Here is a 19,241-nt window from a genome sequence, read left to right as displayed (position 1 = left end):
CCAAGTATCTGGGTGTAACACTATCATCTGACCTTAAATGGGATTCACATATAAATACTATATGCCCAAAAGCAAATTCTACCCTAGGCTTTTTAAGACGAAATCTTAAAATTGGCTCAACATCAGCCAAAATACAGGCATACAAATCATTAGTTCGACCATCACTTGAGTATGCCTGTACAGTATGGGACCCTCACACCCAAACAAATATTGACAAGTTGGAAATGGTCCAGCGAAGGGCAGCGCACTATGTGCTCAATAAGCACAGGTACAACCATCGTACCTCCAGTGTGTCAGAAATGTTGGACCACCTGAAGCTGCGCCCTCTAGCAGATAGACGTAGAGATGCTCGTCTAACCATGCTTCATAACATTGTAAACCAGAAAGTCGCTATCGTAAATCCCTACAGTTAGAAAATCCCGAACAAACCACCAGTTTTCGTATAAAATTCCCCACTCAAAAACCCAGATCAGAAAGGCATCATTCTTCCCTCGAACTATACCCGAGTGGAATAAACTCCCACTTGACATTATTTCGAGCCCACCAACGGAATTATTCAAATCAGCCCTCTACCGTCACCTTTCAAACGCAAATTAGACCATCTCGTATCTTTTAAAAACACTCTCTTTCCATGTTTCACTCCTCGTCTGACATTTTATCTTCAAATTGTTGAAGTTGGTCAGTACCATTTAGAAGTAGAAGTAGAAGTATGCTGGTCATTAATGGGAAATCTCGGGTATGTTCACTTCAGAATAAATTATAAAAAACGGAAATAACCCATCACAAAATAAATTATTGACTCTCTGAATCAGTAACGTATTAAAGTTTTATATAATGCAGTTAGATATGACATACATGTAATCTCATTTGAAATTGATTGATTCTTACTATAGTTATACCACCGACGATGAATACTAGTATAAATTAAAAGGAAAGTTACAGTATGATATCTCACTGGAAATAATTTTCCTCTTAATATACTAAAACTTAAAAAAATAAGATCAACTAAAACACATATGCAGTCTCTAATTCTTAAAACAAGGAATCTTTGTCTGTTGTTTTCGGATACCTCATAGCGTCATCTTTCTTGGAATATTTAAAAGAGTATTGTGCTTTGTCTTTGAGATCTTTAATAAGTTCTACATTATCCTTATCACGAGATAAGTTATTTATTGTTATTTACCAATTTTGTCATCACAAATAAGTGCGAATTTGTTATGACAGCCAATACTAGTTTAAAGCATAACTAACGTAATAGTTACTTAAGAAAAGCGTCGTACAACTAGGGACTTTATAAGTGAAAGGTTACAGTTTGACTTGGTGAAAGTGTCCTAGCACACACTAACAGTATCAGTTATTTCCTAGCACACACTAACAGTATCAGTTATTTCCTAGCACACACTAACAGTATCACTGATTTCCTATCACAAACTAACAGTAACATTGATTTCCTAGCACACACTAACAGTATCATGCATTTCCTAGCACACATTAACAGTATCAGGCATTTCCTAGCACACACTAACAGTATCAGGCATTTCCTAGCACACACTAACAGTATCAGTCATTTCCTATTAACAGTATCAGTCATTTCCTAGCACACACTACATGTAACAGTATCATTGATTTCCTACTAACAGTATCATTGATTTGCTAGCACACACTAACAGTTTCAGTCATTTCCTAGCACACACTAACAGTATTAGTCTGACATTTTATCTTCAAATTGGTATCAGTCATTTCCTATTAACAGTATCAGTCATTTCCTAGCACACAATCACAGTAACAGTCATTTCTTAGCACACACTAACATTATCAGTCATTTCCTAACACACACTAACAGGATCAGTCATTTCCTAGCACAAACTAACAGAATCAGTCATTTCCTAGCACACGCTAACAGTATCAGTCATTTCCTAGCACACAATCACAGTAACAGTCATTTCTTAGCACACACTAACAGTATCAGTCATTTCCTAACACACACTAACAGTATCAGTCATTTCCTAACACACACCAACAGTATCAGTCATTTCCTAGCCCAAACTAACAGTATCAGTCATTTCCTAGCACACGCTAACAGTATCAGTTATTTCCTAGCACACAATCACAGTAACAGTCATTTCTTAGCACACACTAACAGTATCAGTCATTTCCTAGCACACGCTAACAGTAACAGTCATTTCCTAGCACACACTAACAGTATCAGTCATCCAGCAATTTGTATAATACTTAAAAATTCTGATGAACTTTTCAAGTATTGCATTGGTTCTTTATATAGAAAAAAAACACAGTTTATTTGAAGTAGTGTGAAATTTTTCATAATGGCCGTGTGTTGAGGTAGGTGTACGTATCAAGTGCATTCATCTAGAACATCGTGTTGTGTTGATAACCACCTCAGTAATGTCAAATAGTTTAATGGAGAATTTCCTTTCGGGAATCCCTTTAGTCATTTTTATTTCGATTCTATATCACGTTTTATTAGCCATTCCCTCAAATACAAATACTCAAAAGTTCAAAGTCCATGTAACTACATATTCTTTTGGACTGTAATAAAATGTTTTTAAACTGCGTTAATGGCTCAGCGACACATGGCTAACATAAAGTGCTTTCTGTTTGTGTAGACAGAGCATTAGATAATTAAGAATCTTACTTGTTTCTAGAAATCTCAAATTAATTACATGTTAATACCATATAGGACATACCTTTATCTTAGACAAATGTTGATTACGCTTAAAGTTGTGATTTGTTCCTTTGATTTAAAGAAACAGTGCTTCGACTTCCTGCTTAGTAGTACACCCAATGAAAGGTAGGTCACGTAGTTTCTGCAAAGGGGAACAACTCAGTTCACCCGACTGCATATAGGTATACGCAACAAAATATACACATGTGCTTGATATATTTAGAAACGGTTAAAATGATAACAAAAACCGTACATGTGTGGAGCTAAAGATTGATGTGATAGGTAAACAAACAATTTACAAACGAAATGGTTAGTTTGGTAGAGTTCATAATATACACACGTTATTCGTTATTTATATGCAAATACTCGTTGTTCTTAATGCTGAAATTCTTATAAATAAGGGGTTTTATCCACCTCTCTTTGTGTGACAATAATCACCGTTCTGGCCTCTAGCATCACCGTTGAGTCCTAGAAGGACGGAACAGCTGTTTGGTGCTATGTGATCCGAATACTGTATGGAATACATTTTGAAATCAACAATTGTAGTAACTATATATTAAAGTGCGAAATTTCTAGTTACTTACAAATAATGTAGATGGCAGTACACTTTCGTGATATACACAAGTATCTAGGTTATTTATACCTTTTACCTTTCCAGTTGATAGTAAACTGATTAATTTGTAGATCTCTGGGTTTTACGGAAGTAAGTTTTAATGTATTTGCCTTTAAGGTCGTAAAAGGAGGGACATTTTTATAAAAAGTGAAATTCTTCCTCCGCATGATTTTTACAGAATGGACATAGTCTTAAGGAACGGGTATATTTTTATGTCTTCCAGATTTAATTAATAGATTTTGTGACGACAGACGCAGATTCATTAATGCTTTTTAAAAGTCCATTAACATTGCTTTTCCCATAGCTCGATGAACAGGGTGATTTTTCGCGTTGCTTCAAACAAATTGGGTCGAAGAATTTTGGCTTTTTGTGAAAATTAGCAAAACCGTAGAAACAGTTCAATAAATTAACAAATGTTTATCAAAGAGTATTCAGATGGGTCCCATTATCTAGATAAAGGCAATCAAAGGTGACCGCTCCTTACTGGTGAGAATTTTAATGAGCTTACCGATCACGTTGTACTTACGACCACATAGAGTAGCTTCGGGTCACCGGTTCATATTTCAGTTGTTAGTATTCAGGAGCTGCACCTCACATATATTTCTAATTTTATTTAATGGAAACGACTGATAGAGTGATTCTCGCCGTGAAGTACACACTAAATATAATTTCCTTCCAACTTAAGTCGAAGTCAGTACGAAGACAAAACACTATTAAAAACTATTTAAAATCTGATATCGGAGGACGATTCTAAAATGACAGGGACGTAAAGAAGATACGCACATAGAACAGCGTCTTCATTGAATCAAATCTCTGTATATCACTGAATCAAATCTCTGAATCAAATCTCTGTATATCACTGAATCAAATCTCTGTATATCACTGAATCAAATCTCGGTATATCACTTAATCAAATCTCTATATATAACTGAATCAAATCTCTGTATATCACTGAATCAAATCTCTGTATGTCACTGAATCAAATCTCTGTATATCACTGAATCAAATCTCTATATATAACTGAATCAAATCTCTGTATATCACTGGATTAAAACACAATGTAAGGGTCATTTTAAAGCTTTTGCAACTTTTTAATGTAAGATATTTAGAATGTAATCAACTGTAATATTATGACAACTGATCACAAATTGCTTGTATTCCTACTTTAATGGAAAAATGACATATCAACCTCTGTAAGTACATTGTTTACCAAGCTGACCGTTTGCTATTCTGAGATAGATTTAGTATAACACGCACGTGGGCATGGAACACACTTGCTTTCATTCAATTTGGTTTGTTATGTTTGCGAATATTACTCCAGTGAAAAATAAAATTAATGGGCGGTATAGTCTATATCTTCTTAATTCTAGACCCATGTGTGTACGTATAAGCCTGTAATATTGCGGCAACTGCACTCATATCTATGATATCTGCCACAGTAAATGGAAGAAGAAGAAGAAGCCTAAGGGCTTTTGGTTAATAAAGAATGAATGAATGAACGTATGCCACCAATTAATGTCTGATGATAATCAAACTGTCAACACGTCACAGACAAGTGTGACTGAAACGAGTTTAAAATAATATTTAATGGAAATATTGCTTCGGATACCTGGGCTGAAATCGGGAAACGAGAATGAGATCAGCCCGTTTCCTAAAATCCTTGTCATCTCTAATCTGTATTTAGGAAAACGAGTACCGTTCATAATATAGATATATGTTTTTTTCAGAAAAGAAACAGGTTCCTAAAATTGACTCATCGCTTCATGTGAAATTCAAACCCGAAAAAAAGAAAATAATTCTGCCTCGCTCCAGTCGATGAAAGTCAATAACCTTCGGCTACACAACATTAGTTTTGGTGTTTGTTTTAAAAGACAATGTTTATAAACAGAAACTGGAATAAACTTGGATTAACTGGCAGTCTCAGGTTTATGATAAAATCGGAAGGTTTTTTTATGAAAATAATGTGTCACCACTCATCACGAAATCCTGGATCCCCCCCTGAAGATTACCAAACATTTTTTTTTATTTTGATATTTTTTTACCAGCACCACCATTGCTACAAAAATTATGACACTTTATAATTTAAAAATTTAATAAATATCCTTTTATCGTATATGGTGTACAAACATTTTTTAATATTTTGGTCCAGGTAACTAACCTCAGGTAAAAACACGTGTAAAATACAGTTAAAGGGTCTTGACCAAGACATTTTACGTTTTGTAAAAATAAGCGAAACCTGTTATATACTTAAATAAATACCAAATCATCCATCAACGCGCGCTCAGAACGGTCCCGTTCCCTAGATATGGGCAATTACAGGTGACTGCTCCTCACTGTGCAATAAGTTTAATGGCTAACAGGTCACGTGATACTTCTTACGTTGGAGTGGCACGTTTTGGTCACTGGCCCATATAACAGTAGCTAGGGTCAGAGACGAATATACAAATGTATTACAGTAATATATACGTCTCTGCTAGGGTTCAGCCGAGCTACACCCCTCCTAGCTGTATATTTCTGTTTGTTTCAATCAACACGTATGATAGTGTGATTCTTGGCATGAACTACATCCTTAATATAGTTCTCTACCAATTTAGGTTGAAGACAGGACAAAGACAAATCACAATTTACGTACATTGTAAATATTTACATCGGAGGACGATTCAGATATGGCATGGACGTACATGTAAGACGTATATAAGATACGTATACAGCACAGCGGCTACACAGACTAAATACTCCGTAAATTACTTGATTCAAAACAAAATAATATGACATCAGAGCCATATTTTTGAGTTTTATGTAATCTTCTGAAATGTTCTGAAATCTGCTGATAAATCGCATGTATTCCTTGTGCAGTGCAGGTAAGATCGGGCGAGATTAACGCATTCGAAGGGTATCGGAGAAATCCGTCACGCTCTATAGCTTAAATACAAAGAGCGATATACACATAATGATTACTGTGAAGACTCACATAGACGCAAATGTACCCGTGTAACAATAACTGTGTCACGCATTTAACGCTGTTGTTATGAGAGTTTAACTCTGTGCCTGTAACGATAATTACACCGTTAATCATGACTTGTTCTTAGATGTAAATACACCATGAATTTTGAAATAAAATTAATTGCTTATTTAATATTTCATTTAGTTAGTATTTCATGAGCTAAAAAATCAAGCTCGGATTATATTTCGTGGATTTTATTAAACCCTAAAATAAACAAAAGTATGTCCACAAAGAAATATTTTGCTTTTACAGTAGTCCTTAGGTCTGCTTTGTGAATCCTGACGAGGATAATTATCGAGTGCACCTATCTGGACGTCGTGTTTTGTTGAATTAAAATCAAGAAATTTTCCTTCTTGTATCCACTTTATTAGTTGGATTTCTATTCAGGAAACTCCGTAATGTTTTATTAGCAATTCCTGAACAAAAACAATGTACTTTCGGTTTGTGTTTATATAACATTAGATCATTAAGAATCTTCCTTGTTTTCAGGCATATGAAATTAACTGCACATTGATAATATAATATAACTTAAAGAAACACTGCTTCGGTTTCCTTCTGGTAAGTTACACCATGTTAAGGTTAGATCACGTGATGTCTGCAAAAAGGGGAAATAAATCTTCATCCGCACATATACGCACAACACTATTTGCACATACTACATTTATATGGTAATTAGTAGTTTTAATAGTAGTATATAGAAAGATGATTAACAGATAGTGTACGTCCATGCAGCTAATGATTGATATGCAGGTAGGAACCACCTGGATACCCCAATTACATGTAACTTAGAAATACGCTACAGAAAACTTACAATTTCTACCAATTTTTTGTTTGTATTGTATTTGTTATTTAATACTAAAAATCATATTTAATATTCATTAACTGAATGAAAATTCTTGATATACGGCACTTGAAATATTTGGTTGATTTTGTAGTTTTAGCATCCTGATCATATTTTGGGAATGCTATTTACCTTTATGTGTTTAAGCATTCATAATTACCATTACATATTACAGCATGTAAGACCTGAGCGTGTATTTTAGTTGATACAGAAAAAGGGACAATGTTAAACTACGTTTACGTAATCGAAATGTTGAAAACTCATCGAAGAATAATGACTCAACCATCCTTTGGGACATAGAGGGAGGGAACTGGTCCATTTTGTTATCCATTCCCAAAATGAACGTACTATTTCTACGTTGAATCCACCAACTTAGTGTTGTGATGGGTAAAGATTCCCTGATGTCGTACCGTCATTAGGCCTGGTATGATTAGGTCTGGTATCAAACTCCTTGTATCAAATGTTTAAGTTTCACCTCCACACCTTACACATTCAGTCGGATCTTATTTAACATCAATATGTCTTCCTGATGCGTAGGAGTTCTCCTGAACCTACTGAAAACGCTAACGGTTATAATTATAATTTATTATAATATTTGTATTGTTAATCGAAATCTTCCTTTGATAAAAAAAAGTCATTAGTATTATGCATCAGGTATCCTTAATTCGGAAAAAGCAGTGCCGAGATTTATGGCAGGATTGTCCTGCATCAGCATTATTGTTTGTTATGGCAGCAGAGGAAATGGCTATAAGAATCAGAAGCAATCAAAACGTACAAGGAATCGCATGGACTGATATAACAATCAAAGCACTAGGAGTTCACTTTGGACTAAATAAGTAACAAACACTACACTTAAATTGGAAAAGTAAACTGGATAAAGTTAAAAAACTAATAAATAAATGGAAAATCAGAAAACTTACTATAATAGGGAGAATACAAATAGTAAAATCATAACCAAAGAAAGAGTAAAAAGAAATACAATAATCAGACCATACACTGATGGCGGGATCAACTCAATCGATATAAGATCACATATTGATACATTACGAATAACCTGGCTGAAAAAAAATGTTATCAGAGGAAGCAGCATTATGGAAAACTATCCCAATGCTACAACTAAACACTTTCGGCAAAAATATGCATATATGTAAAATGAGTCTCGACAACTTAAAAAATCTTCCAAAAAGTGAAAAGCTATCCCCTTTTTACTATGAAATCATAGCAACATTGATCAAACTACGAGCACCAAACCAAGAACCAAAACATTAAAACACCATGTTAGCTCAAATTATATGGGGGAATAGGCATATTAAGATGAAAGGTAAAACCATATATTTTTAAAAATGGATAGAATCAGACATTGTAACTATCAAGGATCAATTACAACACAATGTAGAAATAAATGATAAAACCATATATGAAAAATTAACAAAAAAACTAATTTGCTATCAAAACTATCCATAGTAAAAAAGCAATACCAAAAACTCGGCTATCAAAAATTAAAGAAAATTATGTTAACGTGCATAACTTTAGAGTAAAAATCGAAAGAAATCTGGTCATCAAAATTCCAAAACTAGGAACAGTAACCATTGAAAATTGTAATAATCGAACAATCTTCAAACACTCTGCGTTCTGAAAAATCAATCGGAAGAATATACTGGGAGAACAAATGCAATAAAACAGATGCCCAATTCAAATTTACAAATGATTTTGTCTTTCAATACTTAAAAACCAACAATCTGAAGGAATATAAATGGAAATAACTAGACAAAATCCTTACATCAAAGCAAATTCTGCATCAATGGAAAATAAGAGATACACCAAACTGTAATACACAATAGAAGATTAAAAACATTTTCCCATAAAATGTAAATATTTACAAAATTTTAAATCGGATATATTTTTGAAAAACTAGGATATCAAAAAAGATATGTTGACTCTAAAAAACATAGCAATTGGATACAAAAACGAATACCCGAACTCTAATGAATTAAATCACCTGTAAACAATCATTGGCTTTGTAATTTACAAAAGTTATTATGTGAGTGAGGCAAAAAAATGCAGCCATTTTAATCATGTTGTTTTTGTCAAAAATGTCAATGTCATTGATGATTTTATAGATTTACACGACATCTCCTGTCAATCTATATTCTAAACTTAGGAGGCCCAGTGCACAAAGTCTTTCACTGTAGGACTGTCCTTTAAAGATTGGTAGGCGTCTTGTTGCCCTGCGTTGGACATTTTCAATAGCAATTTGTTCTTTCCAAATGTGGCCGCACTAGACTTTTAAACAATTGGATGACAAATTCTTTGTTGATAAATGTGAATGTCCGAAATAGCAGTACATACAGCTAGGAAAGTGTATAAATGTATGAACCAGAAGAAAAAAGTAAAAAAAAAAGTAAAATAACGAATTCCTGGGCGCCCGAAAACCTCCCTGGACACTCATTAGGGTGACCGGGCAAGGTAGTATTAAAATTAACAACCGGGCGACTATGCCCCGCGTCTGACGACGCAATATATATAAAAAAACTCTCTCGTCGTCAGAAAGCCACGTTATCGCAGCTACGGGCTAGGATGCAAGCATGAGACCTGAACAGACCTCGCCGGTAGGAGGCCCCAAAACCCTTGGAAAAATCAGGTCATTCTGCCATATGCGAGTGTTATATGTAAATGTAAACATAATTTTCACAAATATTTCTATTTCTTAGTTTACAAATATGATGTGGAGTGTGAACAAACCTTTCTGATAAAGTATCGACCTCCCCAACCCAATACGTCTAGGTCTACATTAACCAGGCCAATATGGCTTATCAGCTGATTGAGACCTTTTTATCAACGGAAAAACGTTAAATGTAGCCTAGTGTGTAATAATTTACTAAGCATATATAACATATCGCACGATAAGACCTGAGCAGACCTCGCTGCCAAGGACCCCCAACCCTTGGAACACTCAGGTTTTCTATCGTGCTGCTATATGCCTGATCTGATCGAAAATGTAAACATCACGTGACAACTAATAGAATCGAATATTGAATAGTATATAAAAAATATTATATAATATCTTTCAACTTTATACATTTTACAACAATTATAAAATTATATTTAAGCGCGCGGGTATCTTGATATCGGAGGAAAGCGAAATAATCGGAGAAATCCCAGGTGGACGGGAAGGTGACCCCTTACCATACCGTCCGATCGGGGAATTGAAACCCGGACGCCAAGGCAAGTGTTCCATCCACTGCGTTACTCGACCATCCGATAACAAATATTGAATATAAGGGGTATTCCAAAAAACATTGCACAAACAATTGAATTTAGATTTTATGTCTTTGCATAACTGACAATTTATATTGGAAACAAAGACTGAATTGAGATAATTGATAGTGATTTAGAATTAATTGTTGAAGTTATTTACAGTGTTTGCCAGTAGTTCGCCAGGGATCCGAAGTATGTCATCTCTATTATTATCATATCTGTTTATTTACATTAGGAATATTAAACTTTTGATGAACAACACTTTAAAGCAAGTTCAATTACAGTAAAGGCCGTTTAGATAAGCGAATGAAACATCGCTCCATTTCGGGATAGTACTTTATTAAGTTGAAATAACTTGTTGTTTAATCGATTAGTATCTTTGTACAATAAAACATGTTTAAACTAAAGGAAACATCGCAAAAGTGATAATTATCTTATGATTATAACATTTTAATACCTTGACGGGTGGAACAACAGATGTGGTGTGATGTAAAAAATACCATATGTCCTTAAAAGTGACTAATCGGTTTTTTTGATGTAGATGATTACCAACAACTGATTACAGCTTATCTTGTATTAGATCTCCTGGACAGATATTGATTTTTACAACAAAGCGAGACTACTGTTTATCGTATTTTCTTTGGGTCATTTAAACTAAATCCACATGTATAACAGACAAATGAGTAATAAGTCACACTCGTCTGCTGGATAACCGAACTACTCGGTAGTGAAGCGGACATAAAACCGCTCAAAAAAACAAGCAAAATTAGTCATATTGTGTATTTACAAACAACTCCAGTAGTTTTTGTAGTAACATATCTGGACTTTATCATATGCAAGTATATTGTTTGTATCAATACCCTATATATGTATGGGCTGCTTATATCTATTACCAAGCTGTATGTCTTTTAAATACTAATCCTTAATCTGACCGTCAAAAAATATATTGAACTCAGTTACTATAACATAAACATGAAAGGATGGACCTCTAACATCACATCGGAAAACGTCCGGGCATATCTGACGTCTATCATTGCAGACGACGTGATTGGCGTTGTGGTGTTATTCGCGGTAAAACGTACGTTTGGGTATATACAAAAATCATTTGTTTTATCAAAACAACATCCTGTATATCTTTTGTCTAAAACACTACAATGTTCCCTGTATCGTTGGCGAAAGATACAGCTGTTGGTATTCCATCGTGCCCCTGAGGTTTTTGTGGTAGCGCTAGCTTCTCTGACCTCCCCCCACCGCGCAATATATAAAGAATGTTTCTCTCTTGGTCAATGACGTAATAATTCGAAGAAGAATCCTCGGCACACATTCCAGGAGTAAAGCTTGTGTAAAGCTCCCCTTCGTCCTCATCTGGTTTGAATTTGTCGGTGTACTTTCGGGTTTCGTCATGGATTTTGAGCTCTCTTGTGCCAACATCGGAGACTAGAATCTTCCCAGTGGCGCTCACCATCACATACAAAGGGCATACAAAAATTGGATCCCTCCCGATGGTAGAAATGATCCTCTTTCTTTTCCCCGTTTTTGGACAAAACACAAGGATATTTGCTTCGTCACATACGTAAACGAGTCCCACTCGTGATATGGAAATTCCTTGTGGTTTCTTGAGCTTTCCAACCAACACTTTCTGGAATTCTCCCTCGGAGGTATACACCCTGACACTTCCATCTCCTGTCCTTCGTCCTAAAATAAAATAATTTGTCAGTTTAATAAGACGCATAGAAATTTATTTCAATAGAAATGTTGCATTGTGTTATATTCATGTACATGAATGACTTATCAATGCAATTTATTTTACAAACGGTATCCTTAATAAAAAAAGGATATGTTACAACATCTATAATCGTAAAAACGAAGTTTTAATATGATTTTTGAATTCCCAAGCGACACCTTTCTTGCATAATTAAGTTCATATATCCACCAAATTGTGTTGTAATGGTTGTAGTTCACCTTCATTAAACATTGCCATTATTTTGACTCACCATCTATTTTATTAATATTCCAACTACAAAAGGTAGATAGCTGTTATCATTTACCTTCATCCGTTATGTACAAAAGCGTCAAGCCTTCGCCATGTTGTTGGCTTGCAGCATCGAACGCCCGGACGAGATCTGTGATTGTCCTATAGAAGTCTCCATTCTCTCTGAACATTTTCACGTGGTAATCATCTGTGACAAATGTGTAGTAGTGTCCCAGAGAACCTCGAACAACCGTGAACCCCGAGGGTCTAAAGGGGAGGAATACACGGTGAAGCAATTTCTGTGGAAATGCACGGTTGTCAATTGCTTTAGAGGCCGATTTTCGAAATGTTCCTGAAAAGGGAGATAATGGCGGTGGATTGAAATGGCTGTCCGGTATATCTTCTTTCTGTTCCAGAGGTTCCGTGTCATGCTTTTGATTCCGTATAGTATTATCAGATAGAGAATCGTCCAGGTCATGGTAGATTTTCTCTTCGTTTTTAGCTGCTGGGGGACTTTGATTTTGATATTGATTTTGAGGTCGTGGAGGAAGTGGAGGACGAGGGCGAGGAAATAAAGAAGGAACATCCATAGTTGGTGGTGCCATTGGTGTAGGTAATGGATGATACGATTTTCCCGGTTTTGGTCTTACAGGAGCTGGTGGAGGAGGTAAGATTGAATCATCGTACGTGTAGACATCGTCCGGGTACACATCATTCACGTACACTTTCTCCCCATCAGGAAAGAAGTCGGACGCTGTACCCTCCTCGTCCTGCGCTATTGATACTTCATCTATCCTTACATCACCTAACTGAAGTTGTGACAGATCTTCTAGGACTGTGTCATTCTTGGTGAACTCAATGTTCTGGTAACGTGGTACAGGTTTGTTTTCTATCAGGAGTGCAATGTTTGCTTGTTTAACCAATCTTTTTGCTTTTCTGCTGTAGTCTGTTGTGTCATCATGCGAAAGTTTTCCAATCCTGTTGCTGATGTGACTAAACTCAGATAGCCTGTCTTTGATATCCTCCTGCCTCTCCGTCAGTTGTTTGACGTATTCGTCTGCCTTTTCCTCAATAGGTCGAAGCATTTCTTCCTTTTTCATGTGAATTTGTGTAAAAATTTCCTCGGTAATTTCTTCTATCTCGTCTTTAATTATTTCCCTTTGTTGAACTTGCTTTTCGATCATTTCCTGCAACGTTTCTTCTTCTGCTACGTCATCCTTTTCCCGTTGGAGTAAATCCGCTCTTTGTTTTTCGAGTAGTCGCTTGAGATGCCTATTATGTTCAGATATCTCTTGTTTATTGTGGGTCGAATGGATGCTGCATTTGTCGCAGATGAGTTCATCATCACAAGTGGTACAAACAGATACCAGTCTTTGTCCATGTATATCGCATACATCGTTCGACATGACAGACTTTGATTGTTGAGGTAATGTCTTAGTCTTTACCTCATCTTGATCAGTATCAAGCTCCACATATTGGTACTCATCCTCTTCCCCTGTTTTATCCTCTTCCTCACCTGCAATATTGCTGCAACTTGCAACCTTCTGAAGTGTCTGCAGAAGGTGTACTATTTCCATAGCAACAGGATAATTTTCGACCTTTCCAGATGTTGGTTTCATAGGTCGTTTACAAGTTGGACAAGAAGACGAAGAACTTACGTGTTTACCTAAACAATGGAGACAGAAGGTGTGTCCACACTCTATCCGACGAGGGTCGGATAAATCCAAATGGCAGATGTTACACTCTGTTATTGACAACACTTTCATGTAGTCTTTCTTCTTCCTTGAAGTCATTCTTGTTGTCTGAAATATTATAGCAAATTCAATAATGAAAAACATATCATTGATTTCGTTTCGATTGCAATATGCTATATCCTACAATCTATGAAATATAGATAAGATAATTTAATCTTGGTCTTATTTTTTTGTTATATTGTTGAAAAGAAATAATTCTGTTTTATAAAAAATAAGAAATGCGTATCGATTTTGAAAACATCATAAGTTAAAGTCCTTATTTTAGCTGACTCAAATCTGAGCGTATTACCGAATTTTATAATATACATGTAATGACGCATTTATAAATTTGCGCACTCTCAAATTATACAAAACCATCTATTAGCGCAACCATATTGAAGCGAAATTTTGTTTTTAGAAATCAATTATTAAATAGTTTAAAAAATGAAATACTTAAATCGTTTTGATTTAAGTATTTCATTTTTTAAACTATTTAATGATTGATTTCTAAAAACAAAATTTCATAATTAATCGTCGATGAGGCTTAAATACAAGAGTTCCGATATAAGAGCCCTTGGGATCAGCATCTATGACGGGATAAAACCATATTATATTCGACATATCACATATTAACTTCACGGGTATTAAGCTTTAAGTGTCAAATCATCTGATAACTCAAAGAAACAATGTTATGACATGCCGTCTTTTTCATTGCCGTTAAAGAATGTCTACAAACTAGTTAACATTGATTTTATATAACGTATGCATACACTTGACAAAAGGCCTGTCTCATGTTGAATAACATTTAAAGGTACCGCTTGTATACAACCTACGCGTGATTGAATATCCATGTTGTTTACGTATTACAAGTGTGTACGTGTGCAGTAATGTGTACTTTCTTACATAATACCAAGTATTCAATATAGAAACTGTTGGTTACTTATGTTGGCAATTAATGTGTATACTCGAATATCTACACCTCAAAATAAATTATCAAAGTAAGTGACTGAAGTATTTGTCAATTAGCGGTTAAACGTTTCGCCGCAGTTATACCATCGGCGGTGACAGTTTCGAAGGGAAATTTCAGTATGATAGCTTACTGGAAGGTTTTCCCCTTCTAATATACTTAATTTTCGACTTAGAGAAGTATATGTTTTAAATATTTTTAAAAGAGAGGTATTTAATCAGTCAAATTACTGCCACAAAACTGTTTGTAATGTAGTTTCACGGTTTAGTTGTCTCCAAACGTTTGTACAGCGTCTTTTATCTCTCAGACTCAAACATAAACTATTATAGATTAAATGAAACAGTATTTTTTTTTATCACATTTCACCTTGCCGATACTAGTGTAAAATCATATATTTTTGTTGAGGTTAAACTTCGATGTTTTTGTATTGGGACAAATTCGTTAGGATTATATTTCATGGAAACAATATTTTAAAACCCTGTATTTGTTTCTGGTAAGTTAGAAGTTTATATCGACAGTGCAGGTAAGATCGGGCGAGATTAACGCACTTGAAGGGTATCGGACAAATCCGTCACGCTCTATATCTTATATACAAAAAGAGATATACACGTAATGTTTACTTTGTAGACTCACATAGACGTACATGTACCTGTATAAAAGTAACTGTGTTACGCATTTAACGCTGTTGTTATGAGAGTTTAACTCTGTGCCTGTAACAATAATTACACCGTTAATCATGACTTGTTCTTAGATGCAAATACACCATGAATTTTGAAATAAAATTAATTGCTTATTTAATATTTCATTTAGTTAGTATTTCGTGAGCTTAAAATTAAGCTCGGATTATATTTCGTGGATTTTATTAAACCCTAAAATAAACAAAAGTATATCCCCAACGAAATATTATGCTTTTACAGTAGTCCTCCAAAATCAAGGAATTTCCCGTCTGGGATCCACTTTATTAGTTTTGATTTCTATTCAGGAAACTACGTTATGATTTATTAGCCATCTCCAAACAAAAACACTATAACAACAAATGCTCAAAACCCATGTAACCATATTCTTCAGACAGTAATTCAATTCTCTATAAAATACAGTGGCCTTTGATACACATTCCTTACTTCAAGTGCTTTCGGTTTGTGTAGACATAACATTAGATAATTAAAAATCTTCCTTGCATTCAGATATCTAAAATTAATTGCCTATTAATAATATATAGGACATACCTTTATCTTAGCCAAATGCTGATTACGTTGAAATGTTTAAGTCGTTTCTTTAATTTAAAGAAACACTGTTTCGGTTTCCTTCTGGTAAGTTACACCATGTTAAGGTTAGATCACGTGATGTCTGCAAAAAGGGGAAATAAATCTTCATCCGACAAGTATACATAGTCGCACAACACTATTTGCACATATTACATTTATATAGTAATAACTTTTATTAATAGTAGTAAATAGTAAGATTATTAACAAATAGCGTGCGTCCATGCAGCTAATGACTGATATGCAGGTAAGAACATCCTGGATACCCCAATTACATGTAACTTAGAAATACGCTAAAGAAAACTTATAAGTTCTACCACAATCTTTTTTATTGTATTTGTTATTTAATACTAAAAAACATATTTAATATTCATTAACTGAATGAAAATTCACCAAGAGGTTCTTGATATACGGCATTTGAAATATTTGGTTGATTTTGTAGTCTTAAGCATCCTGATCATATTTTTAGAATGCTATTTACCTTTGTGTGTTAAAGCAGTCATAATTACCATTACATATTACCGCATGTAAGACCTGAGCGTGTATTTTAGTTGATTCAGAAAAAGGGACAATGTTAAACTACGTTTGTGCAATCGAAATATTGAAAACTCATCGAAGAATAATGACCCAACCATCCTTTGAGGCATAGTGGGAGGGGACTGGTCCGTTTTGTTATCCATTCACAAAATAAACCTACTATATCTACGTTGAATGCACCAACTTAGTGTTGTGATGGGTAAAGAATCCCTGGTGTCGTATCGTCATTATGTCTGGTATGATTAGGTCTGGTATCAAACTCCTTGTATCAAATGTTCAAGTTTCACCTCCACACCTTACACATTCAGTCGGCATGGATCTTATTTAACATCAATATGTCTTCCTGATGCGTAGGAGTTGTCCTGAACCTACTGAAAACGCTAACTGTTATAATTATAATTTATAATAATTTTTGTATTGTTAATTGAAATCTTCCTTTGATAAAAAAAGTCATTAGTATTATGCATCAGGTATCCTTAATTCGGAAAAAGTAGTGCCGAGATTTATGGCAGGATTGTCCTGCATCCGCATTATTGTTTGTTATGGCAGCAGAGGAAATGGCTATAAGAATCAAAAGTAATCAAAACGTACAAGGAATAACAATACAAAATCAGCAAAACATACCATACAAATATCTCAACTAGCAGACGACACAACACTGTTCTTAAAGACAAAAAAATATATTACTAAATCACTAAATATAATAGAAACATTCGGAACCTACTCTGGTCTAATATTGAATAGAGAGAAGTCAAAAGGACTCATACTAGGTAATAAGACACAGATCGACGACAATTTTGACGGAAACGCATGGATTGATATAACAATCAAAGCACTGGGAGTTCACTTTGGACTAAATAAGTAACAAACACTACACTTAAATTGGAAAAGTAAACTGGATAAAGTTAAAAAAACTAATAAACAAATGGAAAATCAGAAAACTTACTATAATAGGGAGAATACAAATAGTAAAATCATAACTAAAGAAAGAGTAAAAAGAAATACATCAATCAGACCATACACTGAAGGCGGGATCAACTCAATCGATATAAGATCAAATATTGATACATTACGAAAAACCTGGCTGAAAAAAACTGGTAGCAGAGGAAGCAGCATAATGGAAAACTATCCCAATGCTACAACTAAACACTTTCGGCAAAATTATGCATATATGTAAAATGAATCTAGACAACTTAAAAATCTTCCAAAAAGTGAAAAGCTTTCTCCTTTTTACTATGAAATCATAGCAACATTGATCAAACCACGAGCACCAAACCAAGAACCAAAACATTATAACACCATGTTAGCTCAAATTATATGGGGGAATAGACATATCAAGATGGAAGGTAAAACCATATATTTTTTAAAAATGGATAGAATCAGACATTGTTCCTATCAAGGATCAATTTCAACACAATGTAGAAATAAATTATAGAAGAATATATGAAAAATTTGCAAAAACGCACTAATTTGCTATCAAAACTATCCATAGTTAAAAGCAATACCAAAAACTCGACTAACAAAAATTAAAGAAAGTAATGTTAACACGCATAACTTTAAAGTAAAAATTGAAAGAAATCTGAAAAATCAATCGCAAGAATATACTGGGAGAACAAATGCAATAAAACAGATGCCCAATTCAAATTTACAAATAATTTTGTCTTCACTACTTAAAAAAAAACAAGCTGAAGGAATATAAATGGAAATAAATAAACAAAATCCTTATATCAAAGCAAATTCTGCATCAATGGCAAATAAGAGATACACCAAACTGTAATGTTTGCAACACTATAGAAGATTAAAAACATTTTTTCATAAAATGTAAATATTTACAAAATTTAAAATCAGATACATTTTTGAAAAACTAGGAAATTAAAAAGATATGTTGACTCTAAAAAACATAGCAATTGGATACAAAAACGAATACCCGAACTCTAATGAATTAAATCACTTTTTAACAATCATTGGCTTTGTAATTTACAATAGTTATTATGTGAGTGGGGCAAAAACAAAACAAGTTTATTCAAACAATATCTACAAATGACGGACGATGTCAATAAACACGCAAAAAGTCAATACAAAAATTCAAAAATATTCTTGATTTTCTGTAAGATGCCCGGGGCTATGCTGACTTGATCTTCTGTGAGATGGGGCTATGCTGACTTGATCTTCTGTGAGATGGGGCTATGCTGACTTGATCTTCGGTAAGATGGGGCTATGCTGACTTGATCTTCTGTAAGATGGGACTATGCTGACTTGAGCTTATGTTAGATGGGACTATGCTGACTTGATCTTCTGTAAGATGGGGCTATGCTGACTTGATCTTTTGTAAGATTGGGCTATGCTGACTTGATCTTCTGTGAGATAGGGT

At 34.5% G+C, this 19,241-nt stretch overlaps 2 protein-coding genes across 2 annotated transcripts in view; both read right to left on the bottom strand.

Annotated features, from left to right (window-relative positions):
- Positions 1–2,817, bottom strand: part of LOC110441373 — a 9,853-nt gene extending 7,036 nt beyond the window's left edge. The window contains exon 1 of the mRNA XM_021484490.1: positions 2,706–2,817. The gene's annotated coding sequence lies outside the window, so the exon portion shown is untranslated. The remainder of the gene's footprint in view (positions 1–2,705) is intronic.
- A 2,587-nt stretch (positions 2,818–5,404) lies between these two features.
- On the bottom strand, positions 5,405–16,411 carry LOC110441371 (RING finger protein 219-like). The gene is made up of 3 exons (XM_021484488.1): positions 16,298–16,411; positions 12,448–14,173; positions 5,405–12,094 (listed from the first exon to the last, which is right to left on the bottom strand). The coding sequence occupies exons 2-3, from the start codon at positions 14,162–14,164 to the stop codon at positions 11,541–11,543; spliced, it is 2,271 nt and encodes a 756-aa protein (XP_021340163.1). The 5' UTR covers positions 14,165–14,173; positions 16,298–16,411; the 3' UTR covers positions 5,405–11,540.
- Positions 16,412–19,241: the final 2,830 nt, after the last annotated feature.

Source organism: Mizuhopecten yessoensis, unplaced genomic scaffold (assembly GCF_002113885.1).
Source record: "Mizuhopecten yessoensis strain PY_sf001 unplaced genomic scaffold, ASM211388v2 scaffold715909, whole genome shotgun sequence".
Lineage (NCBI taxonomy): Eukaryota > Metazoa > Mollusca > Bivalvia > Pectinida > Pectinidae > Mizuhopecten > Mizuhopecten yessoensis.
Note: the sequence above shows the minus strand (reverse complement) of the source record. Positions and strands in the feature narration are given on the sequence as shown.